Here is a 21,654-nt window from a genome sequence, read left to right on the forward strand (position 1 = left end):
TGCATCTGTGATGATGAAATGATGTAGATGTACATTACAATCCAAATGGAGCCTAGTTTAAGATTTGATTTTTGAAGGCAACATTCTTTCTGAAAAGATCACATCACATGCATGCTCTCATGACTTAACATTATCTGTTTATCAACACAAGTGAGGTTCAAGTAAGCTCACATGCATCCCATTCTATTCAGTGTGGATGAGTTTCAACTCATCCCTTCTCTGTTCAGCATGCTTTTATTTGCGACCATTGGTTAGGAACGTATTTGTTATTAAAATTTCATGACTCAAACGGTACGACACAAACATAAATTTCATGACTCAAAAGACTGTAGGAATAATTATATACATATTTTCTTTTTTGATACTAGAATATCATGACTCAAAACACGGGTGACATGATTTTATCATAAAAAATTATATACATATTTTATTATTCGAGTCGTATAATATGAGATTCTAGCATTTGTGATTTCGATTGGTTTACTTAAATTTTGGCTCAATTTCCTCTTTTTTGTTTGGATCGAATACATACCATAATCATTGTAAAGAGAAATTTATTTTGTTTGAAAGTATTTTATTTAAGTTTTTGTCTCAAAATAACTAAAATAAATGTGAAATGACACGAAATAAGAGCGTTATCTCAAATATTTATATTTATATTAATATTGAAATATCTTCAATTATATATTTCAAAACCAAATTCTTCCAAATATCCAAATATATCGTTCAAAATCAAAAATTTCAAATCAAATATAATAGTAATAAGAAAACTTCCCACTAAAATATACGTCTAGCATTACAAAAATATATATATTGACAAAGTTTCCGATTAATCTTTAAGAATATCCCTCCTAATTACCGATTAATTACACTCCCATCTGATAAAAAATGTCCAATCTATCAAAAAAGTATTTAAAGAATTCCTGATAAATTCAACGAATTGGTCCCTATTTCTATTTTAAAATTATGTATATAATACCAGGTAAGTAAATAAGGATTTTGTCAAAAAAGAAAATACAATAGATTTGAAGCACTGTACTAGATTGCACAAAAGAGTGTGACAGAAGAGCATTTGCTTTTGTGATTCAGACACAGACAGACTTAAAACCAAACCTAAAGCTACTTCAGTTTCATCATTCAACTCAACTAATCTTTCACTGTACTTTCCTTTTTTTCTTTCTAGGGTTTCAGTTTGCTCAGCTCCTCTTCACTCTCTTTTTCAACTTGCATTGTGTTAAAAATCAATAACATATCATTATATGTGTATATGATTCATGGGTTTGTGTTAGAATTGAGATTGAGATCTGCTAGCTCGAGCAATTGCTGTTTGAAGAAAATACAAGTTGAATGCTGAATGAGGTAGTATTTTATGTTTTGTGTTGATGATTTGATTTTGGAGATTGGTTTAAGATGTTGTTTTGAAAGTTAGTATCTTTTCGGTGAATCTACATTGTGAGTTTGAGTTTTAGACTAGAGAGTGGAGGTTCTTGAATTTATGTGAAAATGTGATCTGTTTGGTATAAAGTTTTTTCCTTTTCGAGATGTTGATGAAGATTAGTGTTGGATAAGGAAGGATTAGTGTGTGTTTAGGTGTAATTGTTGGTTTCTGGGTTGTTAAGTTGGGTACATTGCTTGTAGTCATAGACATTGTTGCGACAATGTTGATATATCAGTGACCAGCACTAAGTTAGATTATTAGTGTGTTATGGTCCCCTTTATTAAAGTTGGCAGTTTAGTCATGGGCCTTGTTAAAGTTTGGTATTTGCTTTTTTGGTGACACAAAGTTAGCTTTTTGAAATTGCTAAAGGTATCTTGTTTTGTTGCTAGACACAAGATTGAGGAACCCTTTCGAGAGAATGTCACTGAAACCTCAAGTTTTGCCATATTTTCAATCGATCAAATCTCTGCCTGTTGAATTTAAGTTAGTGGATTCACCTGGAGCTTATTCTTTGGGGGAGATTGAAGGTGCAAATACTAGCAGAACAGAAATGATCCCTGACCATGTTCTTGAGAATGGTGAGTTAGCTGGCAGTGAGATTGGTGAGAAGATTGCCAGGAATGATGATGAATCACCTTATAGTAGTGTGGACATGACACTTGTAGAAGAAGAGGCTTTTGCTAGTGATGGAACTTCAAATTCTGCAGCAGCTCCTTTACGTTCATTGATACCATTCCGTAATGAATCAAAATGGAATGACACTACCTATTATGTCGCAAAGAAGGTAAGTAGTAACTTTATGTAGTTTTCTTTCAATATTCAATATGTAACTCCTGCTTTCATAACTTTTATATGCCAAACATAGTTTCAATCTGTTCTATTATATTTCTTTCCAAATTCAAAGTAAGAATCATCTGATATTGACTGGACGAAGACATAATTTCTCTGGTGCAAGTTTTCGAAAAATCATATCATTATCAGGCTATTTTAGATCCGTGTAACATCGAAGTATATGATATGAAGCGCTAACTTCTAGAAAGTAAAGAGTTGTTACCAGCGTTAAGGTTTGCACGCTGAAAAGTATTGTTTTCCATCTAATTTTCTCTTCATATAGTTTCTCTTTGTTTGTCATTGTTGCAATGTAAACACTCTTTACATTCTAAAAAAATTCCAAAAGAAGTGCAGGTAAATAATTCGGGGATATTAGGTCAAGAAAGATTAGAAAAAAAATAATGAGCATGTAAAAAACAATTAGTGCCGGCCATCTATTGTTCCTTTAATTGAAGATGATTCGTTCATAACTGTTTAGCTCGGGAATATTTTTCCTCTCCCATGCAACTATGCTCTAGTTTGAGTTGTCAATCTTCGTCTCATTGTTAAAAGAGTATAATGTATATATTGTCAAATTATACCAAAACAATACGCAATATATATAGGCTAAATTTGATGAAATTTTATTATTGTCTATACTAAGGATAATTTTACATTCATCATCTAATGAATGGTAATTCATTCTTCCAGAAGCTTCAGGCATGGTTTCAACTTCCCAATGAGAAGTGGGAACTGGCAACGATCCTCTCAACATCAGGGAGGGAATCAGTCATATCACTGTCAGGTGAAAAAGTAAGCACACTTCTGATGCTCTTGAAAAAATACTTCTACTTTCGTGAAGTTAATTTTCATTTTTAATCATATAGGTCTTAAAGGTGAATTCTGATAGTCTGACTCCTGCAAATCCTGATATCCTTGATGGCGTAGATGATCTATTGCAACTAAGTTATTTGAATGAACCAGCTGTATTATATAATCTTCAATATCGATATGGTCGAGATATGATTTATGTAAGCTCTATATTGATAATTTTATGCTCACTAAGCGTACTATTTATTCCTGAGATCTTGTCGTTTATCTTAAAAATCTGTGGTTCTGTACCTCTCTGTTCTAGACGAAAGCAGGTCCAGTGCTGGTTGCCATTAATCCCTTTAAGAAGGTCCCTTTGTATGGAAGTGATTACATTGAAGCATACAGGTCTAAATCCAATGATAGCCCACATGTCTATGCCATAACAGATACTGCTATACGTGAAATGATAAGAGGTACGTTTATTTTGGGTGCTGCTTCATTATATACATTATAAAATCGAAATTATTCCTAAAACCCTAATTAAAATACTAACTCTGTTTATGTATCCTCCAGATGAAGTCAATCAATCTATTGTTATAAGGTCAGTTGCACAAATCTTCATTTGTCAAAATTTAAGTTCATGCATGTACGGAATTGTCTTATAACTTAACGTTTCTGTTAAAACATTATTTCGTTTTTTATTGCCGTTTTTCTCGAGCATTATATTTTGTGTACTGATTTTAAAATGATCTTGAGCATATATATACAATTTATTTTTCATTAAATTGCTTGTAATGTTCCGTAGACATGTCATCTTCACATGTAATAGGTGATAACTCATTAATACTGAACTAAATAGAATTCACTGACATGCTTCATAATTTTCCATCTATAGAAATACCACACGTTCAGGATACCATTCAAACTAAGATTTTCTAAATTGGATATGGACATCTCTTTGTTAATTCTTTGTGTTCAGTGGTGAAAGCGGAGCAGGAAAAACTGAAACAGCAAAGATAGCAATGCAATATTTAGCTGCACTTGGAGGTGGTAGTGGAATAGAATATGAGATATTGAAAACTAATCCTATTTTGGAGTCCTTTGGTAACGCGAAGACATTAAGGAATGATAATTCAAGTCGTTTTGTGAGTAAAATATTTCTTACACTGATAAAATGATTGGTTTTGGATGTGATGTTGGGCATCTGAGATTGAGCATGCCCAGTGGACATCCAAAGCGGATTTATGTCTTCCGAGTAATTATTTCAAGTAAATTTGTCACAGGGAAAACTAATTGAAATTCACTTCAGTGGAACCGGAAAAATATCGGGTGCCAAGATTCAGACCTGTAAGCTTGCATATTCATGATATTCTACAATGATTTTTTTTTCCTTATCGTTCTACCTGTTATTACTATTCTGAGGCTGACCAAATATCTTATTCTGTCTTTTTTCAATCGTGGATTATGACTGGTAACAGTTTTACTTGAGAAGGTATTTCATATACCTCATGCATTTATTTTGTTCCGGCATTTTTCCTTACAGAAATATTTACTCCATAATTGTTTACTGAACAGTCGAGGGTGGTTCAATGCACGGAGGGAGAAAGGTCATATCACTCATTTTATCAGCTCTGTGCCGGGGCCCCACCTGCTCTTAGAGGTATATCTTGCCACAAGTTCAGTGTTTTGATCTCTCTGTTACCTATTATAGTGTGCTAGCCTTTCAGGTCGATGATCTTTGCATTTATATTGTTACCCTCTATTTACCTTTGCTTCTGCTAGTTTGTACCAAAGGGTTGCTGTATTTGGCTTTTCTATAATCAAAATGGCTATCTCTAGAGGTATATTATAGTAAATTCTAAACTATACAAAAATGAAAGTCAGGAAGTCACCCTCAAACATGGCGCTCTATTACTCATTTGCCAAATGTACTCTACACAATACAGCATATTATTACTTCATACTATAAAGATAATTTCTTAAAAATGTGAAAGTAATTTAAAGGGTTTACATAATATAGAATTTTTTTTACTGGAAAAATGAAACTTGTTGATGTGGATCAAAACCTAGTTGATGTGATGTATTTTGCAAAAATAGGAACTGAGATTTGAGAGTGATGAATAGTGCACAGTGATGCTTCAAGACACAAAAAAATTAAAGAGCTAAGTATAAAAGCTTGTAGACATTATCAACTGGGGCACTCACCTCTTATTTAATACTTTTGACCCAAACTTTGTAGTAGATATATTATTGTATCCTGTGCTCCGCTTAACTTTACTTTTAAAAATGATTGTTCATAATCACTCTCTTGTATTACTCATGTACCTAATCGAGTGATAAGAATGAGCACCCCTCATAGTTACTCATTTGTATTATTCATGTAGTGATAAGAATGTGCCCTGTCTCTGAAATTTAGGTTAGTTAATAACTTCATATCCAACATTAAATTTCAATACTTAATGTCCCCAAATAATATCTTAGAAAGTTTGTGCTATAATAAATTCTTGCAATTCAGAAGCTGGGCCAGTTGCTAGCTTCTATGTATAATATGCACGAGATGTAGTCTTTAATATTTCGCTGTTGATGAAAGCCATTTGCAAGTGGTTGAAGGAACTTGTAAACCAAAATAAAAAGGTGGTTACAATAAAAAAAATCAGTTACTCATCCAAGAGAATCCCCATAGACATGCCTAGTCTCCATTTAATTGTAAAGATTAATCCATAGCTTCTTCCACCGAATGACTATAATGTATTTCTCTGGAATTGTTACTAAACAATTAATTGAAGGATCAGAGCCGACCCATTATACTCATCACAGCTTTATTTAATGGTTATTATACCATAAGCATAAACATTTTTTTGCATTTCCTGGAATTAGTGATAGATTAATAGTTTCAACTACCGAATGGCTTCGTCATTGTAACTGTGGTCATTTATATTGTAAGAGCAAAGTTGTTTTTTTAGGGGTCAACAGTTATGGAAACTGTTTCAGGTATGTTTGTTATGGGAAATGTTGTCATGATAAGTGTAGTGTGTAGAAATGAAGGTACCAAAAATATCTGATAGCCTTAGAAGTTTTAATGCAGTTTTCATTCAGAAATTTGAATAGTTTCATGTGTGTTATATTCATCTCTGTATGCAATATTTTCAATATAATCTTGCCTATTGTTTTCTATTCCAGAAAAGTTGAATCTCAAGAGTGCATACGAATATAAATATCTGAGCCAAAGCAACTGCTATTCGATCTCTGGGGTGGACGATGCTGAAGAATTTCGTACTGTAGTGGTACTGCAAATTTATTCTTGTTTTATAATTAAACACTTTAAGAACTATGATATTAAACATTTTATTTGGAAAAGGGTTGCAAGTGGTTGTAAGAGCTCCACGAGCAGCTGTTAGTTGATTAAAGAAGAAGTGAGTTTATCATATTCAAATATTGTTGTGTGAGCATTATAGAGATGTTTTGATTTTCCAGGAAGCTCTTGATGTTGTTCATGTCAGCAAGGAGGACCAAGAGAGAGTCTTTGCGATGCTTGCTGCGGTGCTGTGGCTAGGGAATGTGTCCTTTACTCCCATTGATAATGAAAACCATGTTGAACCTGTAGCTGATGAAGGTAACAATAATCTGAAAGAACTATATGACATTATGTACTCTAGATTCATTTTGACAACTTATGACATTATGCAAGTCAATTTGACAACTCTAGATTATATCTACCAGCTTCAAAGATTTAGGCTATAATAGTGATTGGAGTGTACTATAATTCCTAAAGAGTAATTTTGGTGCAGCATTATGTACTCAGAGTTGTTTCTATTGCAGACTAGGTAAAGCCTTTTGAGCCCATGAACATAAATCTTCAAGGCAAATAACTAAAACTAAGCAATTTTAACACTGACGCAAGTTTTTTTTTTTTTTTTTTGGGAGTTCCAGTAAGTCTAAATTAGCACCCAGGAAAGTTACCCACATTATTACTACTTTTTTGTTTCACACTTATATATATTATATACTACAGGTAGTTAGCTTAATGCATCAGTTCTGTTAGTGACTATATTACTAAATCTAAGTTTTTTGATGTCTGGCAGCAAAGGGCAAAGGATGCTTACCCAAGCTATTTGATAGTTAGGAAAGAATGTCCTTAATTGTCATTTTACAGAAAAGTGACATGGTAACATGTTTAGCTAGTGCGACCACTTAGGTTGTCCATTCCTTTTGTTGCCTGGGATTATATTTACTTTAGATATACTTCTGACATATCAGTTAACATTCTATTTGAACTTCTTTCGATGTTATTCAAGGTTGTATATTGACTTTCTGGTCTCTTGAATGTCTATCAATGGTCGTGTATTGAATATTTGAATTTATAGGTCTAGTGAATGTTGCTAAACTGATGGAGTGTGATATTGCGGACCTCAAGCTAGCTTTATCGACTCGACATATGAAAGTACGAAATGATAATATTGTTCAGAAGTTAACTCTTTCTCAGGTAAGAATGGAAGATTGACTGTACGGAAGTTGCTCCTTGTAGGCTATGATAATTAGTGATCATCTCTCTTAACTTAAATACATATCTGACAAGGTACTAATCTGTGTGGTAAATCCTTTACACATATTACAGGCCATTGATACAAGAGATGCACTGGCAAAATCGATGTATTCTTGTTTGTTTGATTGGCTAGTAGAACAAATAAACAAGTCACTCGCAGTAGGCAAGCAACGGACTGGAAGATCTATTAGCATTCTTGATATCTATGGCTTTGAATCTTTTGAGGTACGCTTGTAGTTTATTTTGTTATCTTCATGTTTCTTATCATATTTTATGTTGATTATTTCACGGCAAATTGTGTTGTTTTTTACGCAGAAAAATAGTTTTGAACAGTTCTGCATTAATTATGCTAATGAGAGACTGCAGCAACACTTCAACCGTCATTTATTTAAGTTAGAGCAGGAGGTGAATTTCTTCTCTTTAATCGCATAAACATTTTATGTTTAAAATTATTAGCTTATAATTTTATTATTACCCTTTTAATAGTGCAGCAACTTTCTCATTCTATTTTACTGAGAATCAAGTTCGATAATTGATGCATGATATGTTACGTTCAGTCTATCACATTTTGGCAGTGCTTAATATTTTTTTGCTAAATGGGCACTTTATGTCATGGATCACACTGGTGCATCACTGTCATTCTACTCATCAGATCTTTACATTGCATGAGGTTGTGTTATATCGAGTTGAAAATATGTTATGTTTCAGGAGTATATCCAAGACGGTATCGACTGGGCCAAAGTGGATTTTGAAGACAACCAAGATTGTCTCAATCTTTTCGAGAAGGTGCTTACCGACAATCTTTCTACTGTTACACATCCATGTTCTTAGTTGTAAATATCGCCATGAGTTTGAAATGACTGAGTTAGTTCTATAATGTAATTCAAAATAACTAGTCTAGAAACCAGTTAATGTTCATGATTTTCCAAAGCTAATTTGTACTCTGTCGAAATCAGCTCATATGCTCTTGGATGATTCGTAAAACTGTGTCATGGATTGATAAGAACTTCTCTAACATTACAACTTAGGTTTCTTAGTATTTTGTGAAAGTTGAAGCTATATCTTACTGCTGTGCCTACATACTTATTTTTACTATTTACACTATAAATCTGTTCTGTCCTACTCACGTCCACTTCAATAAATGGATAATTTATTTCAAATACTATGTCTTTCACCTGCTTCTTTCTACAGACTAATTGTAACTAAGTTTTGCAATATTTTCTCGACTTGCTGCAGAAACCACTGGGGTTATTATCTCTATTAGATGAGGAGTCCACATTTCCGAATGGTACAGATTTGTCATTTGCCAATAAGCTTAAGCAGCACCTGAATCCTAATTCTTGTTTTAAGGGAGAACGAGAAAATGCTTTTACTGTCGGCCACTATGCAGGCGAAGTATGTACTTAAATACTGATATAACCTTATCTTTTCTGACTTCTCTTTCTACAGCTTTTATTGGAGAACACAATAGTTGCCAAGTAACCTGGTCCATATTTTGAAAAGATAATGTTCGTTTGCAGGGATTCATATTTGCACGTACACAATGCCAACTGTCTTGTAGAATATATATTCAATAAAGCTGCACCGGAAAATAGTGCCCACATTGATATGTATTTTGAGTTTTTAATTCATGTAATATATCCAAGTAATCCTACAATCTAAAGATTTGAGTTGAAAAACTTTAGTACTGTGGCCCATTCATTAATCCTCATGTACCAGTTGTTCACATAGTAGATTACGTTGTCTCCAGTCAAATATCATAGAATTCTCTCAACTGGAAATTGGTAGATAAAGCCACAATCCCTTAGTGTTCTTTATCCTGACGGTTCACTATCTCTGCTTCGCTCTCTAGGTCATGTACGATACAACAGGGTTCCTAGAGAAGAATAGAGATCTACTGCACTTGGACTCAATCCAACTTCTGTCCTCTTGTGCATGCCATCTACCTAAGTCATTTGCTTCCAATTTGTGCACTCAATCTGAGAAACCTGTAGTTGGTGCATTGCATAAATCAGGTGGAGCAGATTTTCAAAAGCTGAGTGTTGTATCAAAATTTAAGGTACTTGAAATTTTGAATTAATGCAATATTAGGAATATGATATATGTGGTAGCAGTTGTTAATGATAAAGGCTTTTGTCTTGATTGTACTTTTTCCAAAAACACTTAATAAGCATTGCAAGATGAATTATTGGGACTCCCAGAATCTCAGTTGGGTGTATGCATCAATGAAGGGCATATGTGGTTTTTAAGTCAAATTGTTATTTCTACCAGATGTGCTATATGCATATATCTCAATAATTGTTAGATATTTTTTACAAGGTTGAAACTGTATGGGCGAAGCAAAATTTTCGTTGCCTTTGTCTATACCTGACTTTTACATTCTTCTGGGTATTAGGGCCAACTGTTTCAACTAATGCAACGTTTGGAGAATACAACACCACATTTTATACGTTGTATTAAGCCCAACAACTTTCAGTCTCCTGGATTATATGAGCAGGGACTTGTATTGCAACAATTAAGATGTTGTGGAGTCCTAGAAGTTGTTCGGATATCGAGATCTGGATTTCCTACTAGAATTACTCATCAGAAATTTGCTCGAAGGTATAGGAATACATTTAATTAACTCTAGTTGCATTCCCAGTTTGCTTTCTGAACAGATATTTATGTCGTTGATGTTCTTCCTCACTTCTAATCTGAGCTTTACTTCAGATATGGTTTCCTCCTACTAGACAGCATGGCATCACAAGATCCACTTGGTGTTTCAGTTTCTATTCTCCATCAATTTAGTATTCCGCCTGAAATGTACCAAGTTGGCTATACAAAATTGTTTTTCAGAACTGGACAGGTAAAATAAGTATTGTGTGGTACACTGGTACTTAATGCAGTTATATTGAATCTTGTTCAATTAATATTTATGTCGAGCTTACGGATGGTGAAAGTCAAACAAACATATATCTTTATCCATTCAGATTGGGGTGCTTGAGGACACAAGAAATCGTACTCTCCGTGGTATTTTACATGTTCAAAGCTGGTTTAAAGGTTATCAAGCTCGTCGTGAATTTAGGGAGATGAGGAGAGTAGTAACCAATCTGCAGTCATGTATGTTTTTTCAAAATTTTATTTTTAATTGTTTATTTCACTGGTTCCATGCTGAATTGATGAGATACTGGAAAAATTATGGTTACTGCAGTTGTTATGGGTGAGAGAACAAGAAAGAACTTTTCTAGCTTATTAAGACAACATCGAGCAGCGGTGATTATTCAAAAGCAGTTCAAAGGCAGGACTGGCAAAAAATACTATAAAGACATCTATGATGCATCCATTTTGTTACAATCAGGTACTTAGCATTATTTATTGATTATCTGTAATCTTGTTAAGGTGATTTTGTTTCCCTCTTCTGTTTGCGGAAATTTGCTGTACAGGTCAAATTATGACAGCAGAGTTTTAGAAAATAATTTCTGATCACATTTCGATGCGTCAGAGACTGAGTACTCATTTTCCACCTATTTCACTAAGTTGCATCTGAATAATCACTGCACAGCTCTGTAACACACTACATGACAATCCAGTGGACTTTTCATCTGCTTCACTACAGAGATTTGACTTCAATCAATGAGATCATAAGTGATACTATTCCGCACCCCAAATTACATGGAAAAGGCTGAAAACCCATGTTATCTATCACAGTTATTTTCTGTTTCTTTCTAAAAAGATAATAGATTGTGCTTAAAAGTTTATTATCGACATCCTTCTTGCACTGCAGTGTCCTTGATTAGACTGGCCTCTGGTTATTAGTTATTACCATTTTTTTAGTATAAAACTAATCTTATATCATTATGTCTTTATTTCATTCGGATGGGAGTGTAAAATCACATAAAACAATGTATCCTGTGCTTGTTAGTTGGTTTTATGTGAGTTGCAGCGAAAGCTACATCAACGTAAATTGAACTGCGAGTGACTTGTACCCTGCAACCTACTTTACAGGAATCCCTTAGAATTCAGATTTAGAAATCAATATCATTCATCACAACTGGTTAGGAGATTAAAATATTACTTAGCAGCCTTCTTGGATTCAGTATTAGATATAGTAATTATCATTTGATATGAAAATACACCACTAATACCTAAATGATCTTTAGCATGAACTACTGTTGATGTGAGCTAGTTACTGTAGCTTGCAATTCCTTGTAAAAAGAAACTCTTCTGATTCCGTCAGGCTCTTCTTGGACATCCCAAACTTTCAGGTTTCTAAGAATGTCTACTAGTATATATAAGAGAAGATGACAGGAAGTAATAATCTATGTCAATTATTAATTGCAACTTGCTATTGTTTGTGAGATAAACTGGGTTTTTTCCCCAGGAATTCGTGGCTGGTTGGTCAGAAGATGCTCAGGGAACATAGGATTGCTACAATTTGATGCTAAAAAGGTACTCTGTTACTTACCTCTGCTGATGACTCTTCCCATCATAAAATGGTAGATCACACTCAAAATAAAAGTAGAATATCATTGTATTAATACGAATATCTGTAAATTTCTGTGTATTAGTAAAACTTCTACCTAATTATCATGTTTGTTGCTTATAAAGTTTTAGAAATATGGTATTTTTTTATTGACTTTTAATGTCAAGAGTAACTTAACTCCTATAAAATTGAGGATGATGATATTCTGTTCAAAGTACAAGTTAATATACAAAGCAAGTTAACTGATGAACATATATATGGTTGCAGTGGGAAAGTTTGGTCATAAACATCTATCTTTTTATTCCTAGTAAATGGCAGAAGACTTCGACTGCTAGTTTTCGCGCAACATAGTTTTTGGACTTATAGAATAGAACTTAGCCTATCTTTGGTGTTCTCTCCATGTCTTCTATTTTCTTTGCACTTACAGCGAGAACTGTGATTTTTCTGAACAGAGCCATGAGCCAGAGGAGGTGCTGGTAAAGTCTTCATTCCTTGCAGAGCTACAACGGCGTGTACTTAAAGCCGAGTCTGCTTTAAGAGTGAAGGATGAAGAAAATGACATTCTCCACCAACGCTTGCAACAATATGAGAACCGTTGGTCTGAATATGAAGGAAAAATGAAGTCAATGGAAGAAGTTTGGCAGAAACAAATGAGATCATTACAGTCTAGTCTTTCCATTGCAAAGAAGAGTCTGGCCCTTGATGAGTCGGCGAGAAATTCGGATGCATCGGTCAATGATGACAGAGACTCCAGCTGGGATACAGGCAGTAATTTCAGGAGTCGCGATAGCAATGGAGTGAGGTCTATGAATACCGGTCTTAGTGTAATAAGTAAATTGGCCGAGGAGTTTGATCAGAGGTGCCAGGTTTTCGGTGATGATGCAAAATTTTTAGTCGAGGTGAAATCAGGTCAGGTGGATGCAACTCTGGATCCTGATCGAGAACTCAGAAGATTGAAACAAATTTTTGAAGGTTGGAAAAAGGACTACGGGGAAAGATTGCGAGAAACAAAACTAATTTTAAACAAGCTAGGAAACGACGAAGGATCAGGTGACAAGATGAAGAAGAAATGGTGGGGAAGACTGAACAGCTCAAAGATCAACTAAGTTACAATTCTGAGTTTTGTCAGTGCCAACGCTTAGATGCTCGTAATTTCGCAAGACTCTTGCGAACAAGCAACCGGAATGTAGCATCTAGATTGCATGTCTTCACAAATCTGTTGTCAAATTGGACGATTTCAAGGCAGTGTGTATCAACACATAGTTGAACTGAAACGCATATATATATATGTATGAATAATGGCAAAAAGATGTTTATTATCATCACTACCTCTGTTTTCTGGTAGTAGTATATTGTTTATGACCTGCCTTGCATGATATTTTCTTCATACCCAAGCTCCTAAAACCGTGCTTGTGCCTTTTGATTGAATTTGAAATTGTGACTTTTATAACTTAAAATGACTTAAGCATGTCCAAGTTCCTAAAATCGTGTTTGTACCCGTTTGGCTAAGTTTGAAAATAAATTGAGAGTTTAAAATATAAATTTAATTAATTTTAATTTATTAATGACTTATGGCTTATGGGCTATTATAAATAAAATAAAAAATAAAAGCAAAAAAATTAAGTCACCGAAACAAATATTTCAAACTAATTTCTGATTTTAAGTCAGTTTATGACTTATTTATGCTTTTAAGTCGACAAACATTTTTCAATCTAAAGTCAGAAACAACTTTAAACCCCAACTTAAAACCACATGCTCTAAGGTATTTCTGGGCGGCTCACATTCTAAATCTATCGGAGAGACATCAGACAGCAGATGTAAAGGAAGGCTGCTCATTTTCTAAATTTATCTGACAGACATCAAACAGCAGATGTAAATGAACTCAGTATTATAATGCACATTAACAAAGATAAGCCAAAAAAAAAAAGAGAGTAGAAATGGTAATCTTTTACGGTTAACAAAGACAAGGCAAGAAAAAGGGTAGAAATGGTAACTTTTACGGTGTTCGCCTTTCATTGACGCTTTCTCGCCAACCAATACAACTACAAATGACCATTGCAGAGTTTTTAGAACTGATAGACTAGAATTGAGAGTACTGCCCTAAATGCTGTATGTCACAATACCAGCAGGCTGCAGTTCAACATGCAGTTTAGCAGTCTAGGGCTAACTAAATTTGATGCAACTGAAGATCAGACATGGTAAACACACATCTGTATCGAAAATAAGCATCATATGACTTTGCCCAAGTTTAGAGAAACCCAATTACCACAAAAATAGCACCGAGCTGTATGGTCTATCGACTGTACATTTTCTGTCTAGAACAGTTCAATCACCTCTGAGCGGAAGTTTGTGGCATAGAATATGCCATGGTACCCATGTTCACTGGGGCACCAACTACTTGTCCTGTTGGGGCCCTCATACCGTATGCCATGTGTGCTGGCTGGGGAAGATTTACTGGCATCCCTGAGACGAGAGATCCTCCTACTGGCTGCCCTATAGTAGTTCCACCATACATGCCAACTCCAGAGGCAACTAATGGAGATTGAGGAGTTTGTTTGCTTGGCTTTCCAGACGAACCTCCTGCAGAAGAACCATTTGTTTGACCAGTGATCGGTGCTAGGGGTGACACTTCACCGTTATTCACATTAGTAATATCATGAATGCTTGATCGTCTCCTATCTTTGTTAATAGAGCTTAAACGAATAAAGTACTTCTGAGCATGGCTCGCAACTTGTGTAGGCGTTCTTGTTACCACAAAGTTCCGGGATATACTTCTCCAGTCACCTTTACCATATTTCTCCAAACCCAGAAGAAATAATCTGTTTGGCAATAAGCAGGGGAAAAAAAAAAGAATTTAAGTTGTGTTAGTGCTTCACTTTTCCAAAGGAGAGAAATATAGCTTATATAATTCTTATAACTCTTATGCGCTATGACAGCAATAAACTACAGAAAGATTACATTCTTAAAGACTGCGAAAATTTCTTATAGGTCCAATATAATAGCACAGATAGAGACTGGATGCATATACTGCCGATATTTAATTAGATGTAAACTACTACTTGAGATCGAGAGACAGGAGCCTCAAGTGTTGCAAGCATTTGGGCACTTGAATCAGCTGGGGCTAAAACTCAAAGACATACCCTTCTTAGTTACCAAAAGGAGAGACAAAAATGGATTGGCCATTCTGTGAAACATAAAAGAATTTTGAACATCAACAAGTGTTTGTAAAGCACTCTAGAGTCTAGCCTTCTTAAAATAATAATTAAATTATAATCTATTCTATCAGTTACATTTTGTTAGCTGAAACCAATAGTAAAAGTAACACGAGCACACTGACATTTGGGTAACTTTTAAGAAATCTTATGGCCTGAAAGTGAAAATTAAATGTTCCTTTTCTTGCAAAACGGAAAGGCTGTGCCTATTGTCAGTAAATACATTAATGCTTCAAAAATTTTAGAATCTTTCACATTTCAATCTGAAGTCCCTTCATTATAATAGCCCAAGTACTTCAAAAAGCAAAATTTACACTCCACAAATTCATCAAAAAAAGGCTTCTGCCTGTTGTCTACAGTATATTTGTATTGCCTTAAGTAATATTTTCACATTCCTCCAAGTCCTGATTTTAGAGTTGATTCAAAACTTCCTGGCTCGAATTAACCTAAACTATAAGCAGCAACCTTTTTTTCTTCTTCCCTTGAGAGAATAAAAATTATGAAGGTCAGGTCAAGCCACTTGATATGCAGAACTTTGATTTTATCTATAATCACAAGCATGTTGGGTTCTTGTATACTAATAATTTATCGGAAGGCAATAGAGACCTAGCATTCTCCATACATTTCATAGGCTAATAGCCTTGCTTAAAGTCGAAGGGAAGGAGTGGGTGTCTTTTCAAAGCTTAATATATGTTTTTATTAGAGCAGCTTGTTATTGGTAGGTATGACAATCAGAAATGGGATTCGTAATTCTAGCCTCATTTTTCAAATTTTCCGTCTACCAATTCTGAATACAGTATCTTATACTAGAAAAGATGACTTCAAAATTATTACAATCTATACGTATTAACAAGCACTGATTTGCAAATGCGGTCACCAAGATGTATGGAAGTCAGTTGAGCAGCTTAGAACAAAAAGGTGCATAGTTGACCACACTCAAAAGCATTATTATACAATGAAGTGTCTAGTTCCCAGTCTCTAGTACAATGTCCCCAGTAAGATACAAGTGAAATCAGCAATTCTAGCGCAAGGAAGATAATTAAATACGGTGCGGGTCAAATAGATTTAATAGAATGCAATGTGAGAACTAAAACATACATGGATACGGATTACGGAACAGGAAAAATAATCTTCTACTCATTTCAAAGAGAAAGCAACCTAGTAAATTACATGCAAGCATAGTTCTGTATGACTGCAGAGTGATCATGAACGCTTGAAGCAAAGCATGTCAAAATATAAAGGCCAATTTCTATATTAGAGTAGCATTGCAGGAAGTAAATAATCTGAGTAGCATCACAAAAATATTCAAGTAACTGCATAGATATATTAAAATGTATGAACCCAAGATTCCAGGCTATTTTCTCATATTATAGTACAGACCAATTGAAAAAAAAAACATCACAGTTTTTCAGAACTTGATACATAAAAAACCAAGTTATAAAACAGTGCTAATTATTTACAAGTTCAGAACACTCTTTTCAAAGCCAATTTCCAGCCACAGTAGTCAGACCACAGGGTCTGGACACATCAAACATAATTCTTTTTCTTTTTTTGGATGTCCCATCAAACATAATTACTTGCAGTGATGCATATGTGCCAAGTTTTAGATTTTTTTTAAGACTAAACTATGCTGCACAAAAGCTCATGTAATGTAATCAACAACAACCAACAGAGGCATATACTCTATGTTAGGCAGACAAACACAGTAAGCCGCGCATATATTCTAAATGAGACAACAGTAACTAAGATGGAACTATGCTGCACAAAAGCTCGTGTAATGTGATTAACCACAACCAACAGAGGCATTATTCTCTATGTTAGGACAACAATAAGACTCACATATTTCTGAATGAGACAACAGTAAGTAAGATTAGATCACGCCAAAATTTTCATAAACTAAATAACGATAATTTACCTGTGTTCTTCCTCTGTCCAGGCAATCCCTTTGCGACGCTCCTGTTCAGACTTTGAAGCTTTACCATTGTGATTTGAGTCGCTGTTTAAGTGCCCAAAATTGCCACCTTTCTTACCTGTTCCTTCATTTCCAGATTGGCCCACTGAGCCAATTGAAGAAGAATTGTAACGAGGCAGTGGCACACAGCCAGATTCAATCTGATTAACATCTTCAACAAGGAGCTCATAGTGGTGTCTCACCTCTTCTATTGTTTTCCCGGGAACATCGGCTGCAATTTTCTGCCATCGATCTGATAAATCTTCAGAATAAGTGGCCAAAGCATTCTCAAACTTTACATCCTGCTCCCTGCTCCATGTGGAGCTATCGCCTGATTCATCGCTACTCATCTATCTATTCTGAATTTGTATTTCTCTGACCTTGAGAAAAGCAAAAGAGATATATAGAAGTACTATATATATACTTTTTTCCTAGTAATATATCTTAACTATGGAACTCTGACTAAAATAGAAATGAGATCTGAATTCATAAAAACGTATGAGACAACTTGAAGTATTGTAATAGAATGGTAAGTAGACGTGTCAGAACACACAGGTAAACAAACGGACCCAATAATAGGCAACTGGTCCGAACTGAGAGGCCACCTCTAATTAATACAATATAGAGCCACAGAAAAATAAAGAGCTGATAAACTCAACTGCAATGTCTTGCGCAATTAAAAACCCAGAACATCTGTGAATTGTTGAGTTATTGCTGAAGAGATGCAGTTTACTCGGAGCACTAGTAAAATCTGAAATTCATAAAATATCAACGTGATTTAAAGTAGTGTGACAAGAACAGAATATATATATAAACATCTTAAAGAGGAAGGTAGAGAGACCATGTAATACTATCGATGATGGTAAGTCCTATACAATGGTAATTAGGGCTTTGAATTGTGAGATTTGGAAGAGGCCAAAATGCAACCAAACAAAGAAGTAAACTCAGAGCTATAAAACGATTTTTTGTTAAAGATATTCATTCTTCCACTGATCCCAACAAAACACTAATATCCAAAAGTCCTTATTGATAACAACAGTTTTCACCGCAAAGGCCCACTACAATTTTACAGTTTCAACCCTACCCTTTACGGATTATAATTGATACTGTGGCCTATAGTGTGTTCCTCAATTCAGCTCATAAAGCAAAAATACAAGTATCAATCAGTCTACTAAGTAGTAACCTGGCCTAAAATTTGAAACTTGTGAAGCACTTGATAAATTACAGAGTCAGACAGAGAAATGCATTAAATTTAGAACCAACAGTTGGGATGTTATTTATTTCTGTCAGGGGGCATTCACAATTTACTTTGGCCTCCCACAATGCTCTACAAGCGGTATACACTGGGAATTGTTTGGTTTGGCTCAGTTCGGTTCAATTTCCATCATCTTTTTAGTGGCAAATTTTTTGAAGTAACCCCATCAAACTCTTCAACAAGCTATTATACACTTTGACAATCACTTGGACCAACTCCTTGGGGGTTCAATATGCATTAACTAGAACATGCCCTTTTTAAGTGATATACGGAAACTTTCGGGTCACAAGACTTAATTGCAAGATATTAAATCATTGATTCATTCTACTAGCACTATATAGTAATTATGATTGATCGCATTAACCATACAAAAGACCTTAACAATGAAAAATTACCTAGTACTAATGTAACAACTACCAAGATTCTGACAGTTTACCCACTTCTGAAAACATAATTACAGCTTTGGAATGCCCTTAAGCAATGAAAATTGCATTAGCAGATAAGTAAAAAACACACCTTTGTTCTGGCAACAACTTTCTTGAATTATTTTCCCCTATGTAATCTGTAGAACTCCATGAAAAGCCCAAAATCAGCTTAGTAGGAAAAGGTACGCAACTTTCAACATTTTTCAAAGTTTATATAAATTACCCAATTCAATAATTTTTGACCAAACTAAACATTAATATTGCAATGTGAATTATGGGAGAATATAATCAAATGACCAAAATAACTTGAGAATTGGTAAAATTACAAGATTAGACTATACAATTAAGGTGATGTTGATGGGTTAAATCCTGGAATTGAACTGCCCACCAAAATCAAGTGCTGTCAGCTGTGTGTGGGAGAGAGAGAGAGAGGGAGAGAGACGGGGAGGGAGAGAGAGAGAGAGAGAGAGAGAGAGAGAGAGAGAGAGAGAGAGAGAGAGAGAGAGAGAGAGAGAGAGAGAGAGAGAGAGAGAGAGAGAGAGAGAGAGAGAGAGAGAGAGAGAGATGGGGGACCCAGAAACAGGGCAAGTAGCCAAAGAGCAGCAGCAATGAGTGAAGTTAGACAGAAACCAAAGGCAAAAGCATGATTGAAAAACAGGCCCACCTTCAAGTTGCTAATCAAATCTGGAACCTGCAGCATAAACCCCATTAATATCTGACACTAAAATACATCACACATTAGTACATACTACACAATTTACTTAAATCCACACACTTTATGTAAATATACAAAAAAGAGAGAAAGAATAGATTTTGACTGGCCTCTTATATGCCCAATTTAGTGGGGATGATTGAGAAAGCTCCAAAAACATGTCAGGATCATGATATTGAGATAACAAGGTCAGAAGTTGCAGGTCTTGAAAATTCTTGGCCAAATTATAAGATACTCCTTCCGTTTCTTTTTTCTTTTCCTGTTTGTGATACAAATTACGGGTTAATAATCTAGTTGGTCACTGAAGTGGGTTTAATGTATCAAATTGGTCACTGAACTCAAAACAGTATCAAGATGGTCACTAAAGTGGCCATAAATATCAAACAAGTACCTTGAAATATAAGTTCAAGCAGAAAAAATATTATTTATAAAATTTTACACATTATTTTTGAATGTTACCAAAACCAAGTAAAATGTTATGACTTCTAATATTTATGATAATTTATTTAGATTTTATCAAATTTATTTATTATTTATATTTAATTAAAATAAAAAAATAACTATATAATAAAATATAAATAGTAAATAAACTTGATAAAATATAAATATATTATTTTAAATACTAGAAGTCATAACCTTTTAGTTGGTTGTGGTAACATTTAAAAATAATGTGTAAAACTTTATAAATAATATTTTTACTACTTGAACTCATATTTCAAGATACTTGTTTGATATTTTTGGTGACTTTTGTGACCATATTGATACCGTTTTGAATTCAGTGACCAACTTGATACATTAAATCCACTTGAGTGACCAACTTGATAATTAACCCTACAAATTACTAATTTACATCTAATCTATAAAACTAAATATAGTCATTAGTGATTTTATTAGATTCGTATTCACGAGTACTTTAATACGGTGAAGTTTTTTATATTTAATCTTACTACGAAATGAAAGATATTAACGATCAAAAATATGTATTGGCAAACGTGAAAAGGAGAATAAAGTGATGTGCTCAATAGAAAGGTTTATACTTTTATCCAGTATCTTTGAATAATATGTTCTTGTTATATATAAATTATAATTGATAGTCAGCATCTTGAATAATATATTCTTGTTTTATATAATTGATAATCGGGACCTGATCGAGAATTTAAATTATTGATTAACAAAATGATTCATGATTTATCGAAATTTATCAGGAATTTCTATAACAAATCAATTATTTTAACCAAATCATAATATAATTGATTGCTCGGTAAAATAAATTTCAGAGATTAATTAGTAATTAATCGAATTTCTTTTAATAAGTCAAAAGATATTAAAATACTGGACAGGAGAAACGACTTTTAATTAATTAGTAATTAATTAGTATTCGAAACTGTTTAGATCGATAAATTTTAATTAAACATTTTTGAACCGGGGGGCGGGGACCGACTAATTATACAATAATATCTTATTGTCATGATTGCACTTTCTTTTCTTTAAATTCTTATCCAGAAGTATATGTTCTTAAAAAATTGCATCTTCCTAAAGACTGATTCTATGTTATCTTTTTCAAGATTTTTTTCTGATTTTTTAGTAAAGAGAAATGAGCCAGAGCAAATCAAGAATACGTCGTTACAAATCTAAACCAGTAGCTAGTAGTCTTAAAATCGTTGTTGCATGTTCATCGCTGATGAAAATGGTAATCGAGAATGTGATGAGTGAGAAAAAAAAAATTCGAAATCATTTTGGATTAATCCTTTTCTGTGTAATTATTGAGTGAAAGATTTTTCCGCTCAGTTCGAATTTGGCATTATCGTATTTGGCATGTTCCCTTTTCTGGACATGTGCATGAATCATATATACGGGTACGAACATGTATTAATGTATAGTGTATGTGTGTCAGTGTGTATTGTGGTCCTCCCGTCGGTACAATGAAACTGAATACTATTATTCATTGAGGATAGATATCAGATATCTTTGAAATCGAAGACGTTTATTCAGTATCGAGATTAAAATATGTAAATATCAAAAAAATTACCAAA

General features: G+C 34.1%; 2 protein-coding genes across 6 annotated transcripts; one reads left to right on the plus strand and one right to left on the minus strand.

The window, feature by feature from the left end:
• The first annotated feature begins 1,031 nt into the window (after positions 1-1,031).
• On the plus strand, positions 1,032-13,425 carry LOC108199438 (myosin-1). The gene is made up of 24 exons (XM_017367245.2): positions 1,032-1,359; positions 1,828-2,222; positions 2,960-3,061; positions 3,136-3,279; positions 3,384-3,534; positions 3,635-3,662; positions 4,041-4,206; positions 4,345-4,408; positions 4,540-4,553; positions 4,637-4,721; positions 6,242-6,345; positions 6,536-6,674; positions 7,426-7,544; positions 7,677-7,829; positions 7,920-8,009; positions 8,313-8,390; positions 8,841-8,999; positions 9,457-9,663; positions 10,000-10,205; positions 10,314-10,449; positions 10,574-10,703; positions 10,795-10,941; positions 11,965-12,032; positions 12,519-13,425. The coding sequence occupies exons 2-24, from the start codon at positions 1,857-1,859 to the stop codon at positions 13,170-13,172; spliced, it is 3,510 nt and encodes a 1,169-aa protein (XP_017222734.1). The 5' UTR covers positions 1,032-1,359; positions 1,828-1,856; the 3' UTR covers positions 13,173-13,425.
• Positions 13,426-14,028: 603 nt separating this feature from the next.
• On the minus strand, positions 14,029-19,863 carry LOC108199895 (transcription factor SRM1). 5 transcript variants are annotated; one of them, XM_064083187.1, is made up of 6 exons: positions 19,732-19,863; positions 19,251-19,600; positions 19,001-19,046; positions 17,889-17,980; positions 17,194-17,609; positions 14,029-14,885 (listed from the first exon to the last, which is right to left on the minus strand). In XM_064083187.1, the coding sequence occupies exons 5-6, from the start codon at positions 17,577-17,579 to the stop codon at positions 14,396-14,398; spliced, it is 876 nt and encodes a 291-aa protein (XP_063939257.1). In that variant the 5' UTR covers positions 17,580-17,609; positions 17,889-17,980; positions 19,001-19,046; positions 19,251-19,600; positions 19,732-19,863; the 3' UTR covers positions 14,029-14,395. The 5 variants fall into 5 exon arrangements, with proteins under 5 accessions (XP_063939257.1, XP_063939256.1, XP_063939258.1 ...); XM_064083186.1 differs by having other exon boundaries at positions 19,574-19,600; positions 19,732-19,858; XM_064083188.1 differs by lacking the exon at positions 19,732-19,863 and having other exon boundaries at positions 19,574-19,684.
• Positions 19,864-21,654: the final 1,791 nt, after the last annotated feature.

The sequence above is a fragment of the Daucus carota genome, chromosome 8 (assembly GCF_001625215.2).
Source record: "Daucus carota subsp. sativus chromosome 8, DH1 v3.0, whole genome shotgun sequence".
Taxonomy (NCBI): Eukaryota; Viridiplantae; Streptophyta; class Magnoliopsida; order Apiales; family Apiaceae; genus Daucus; species Daucus carota.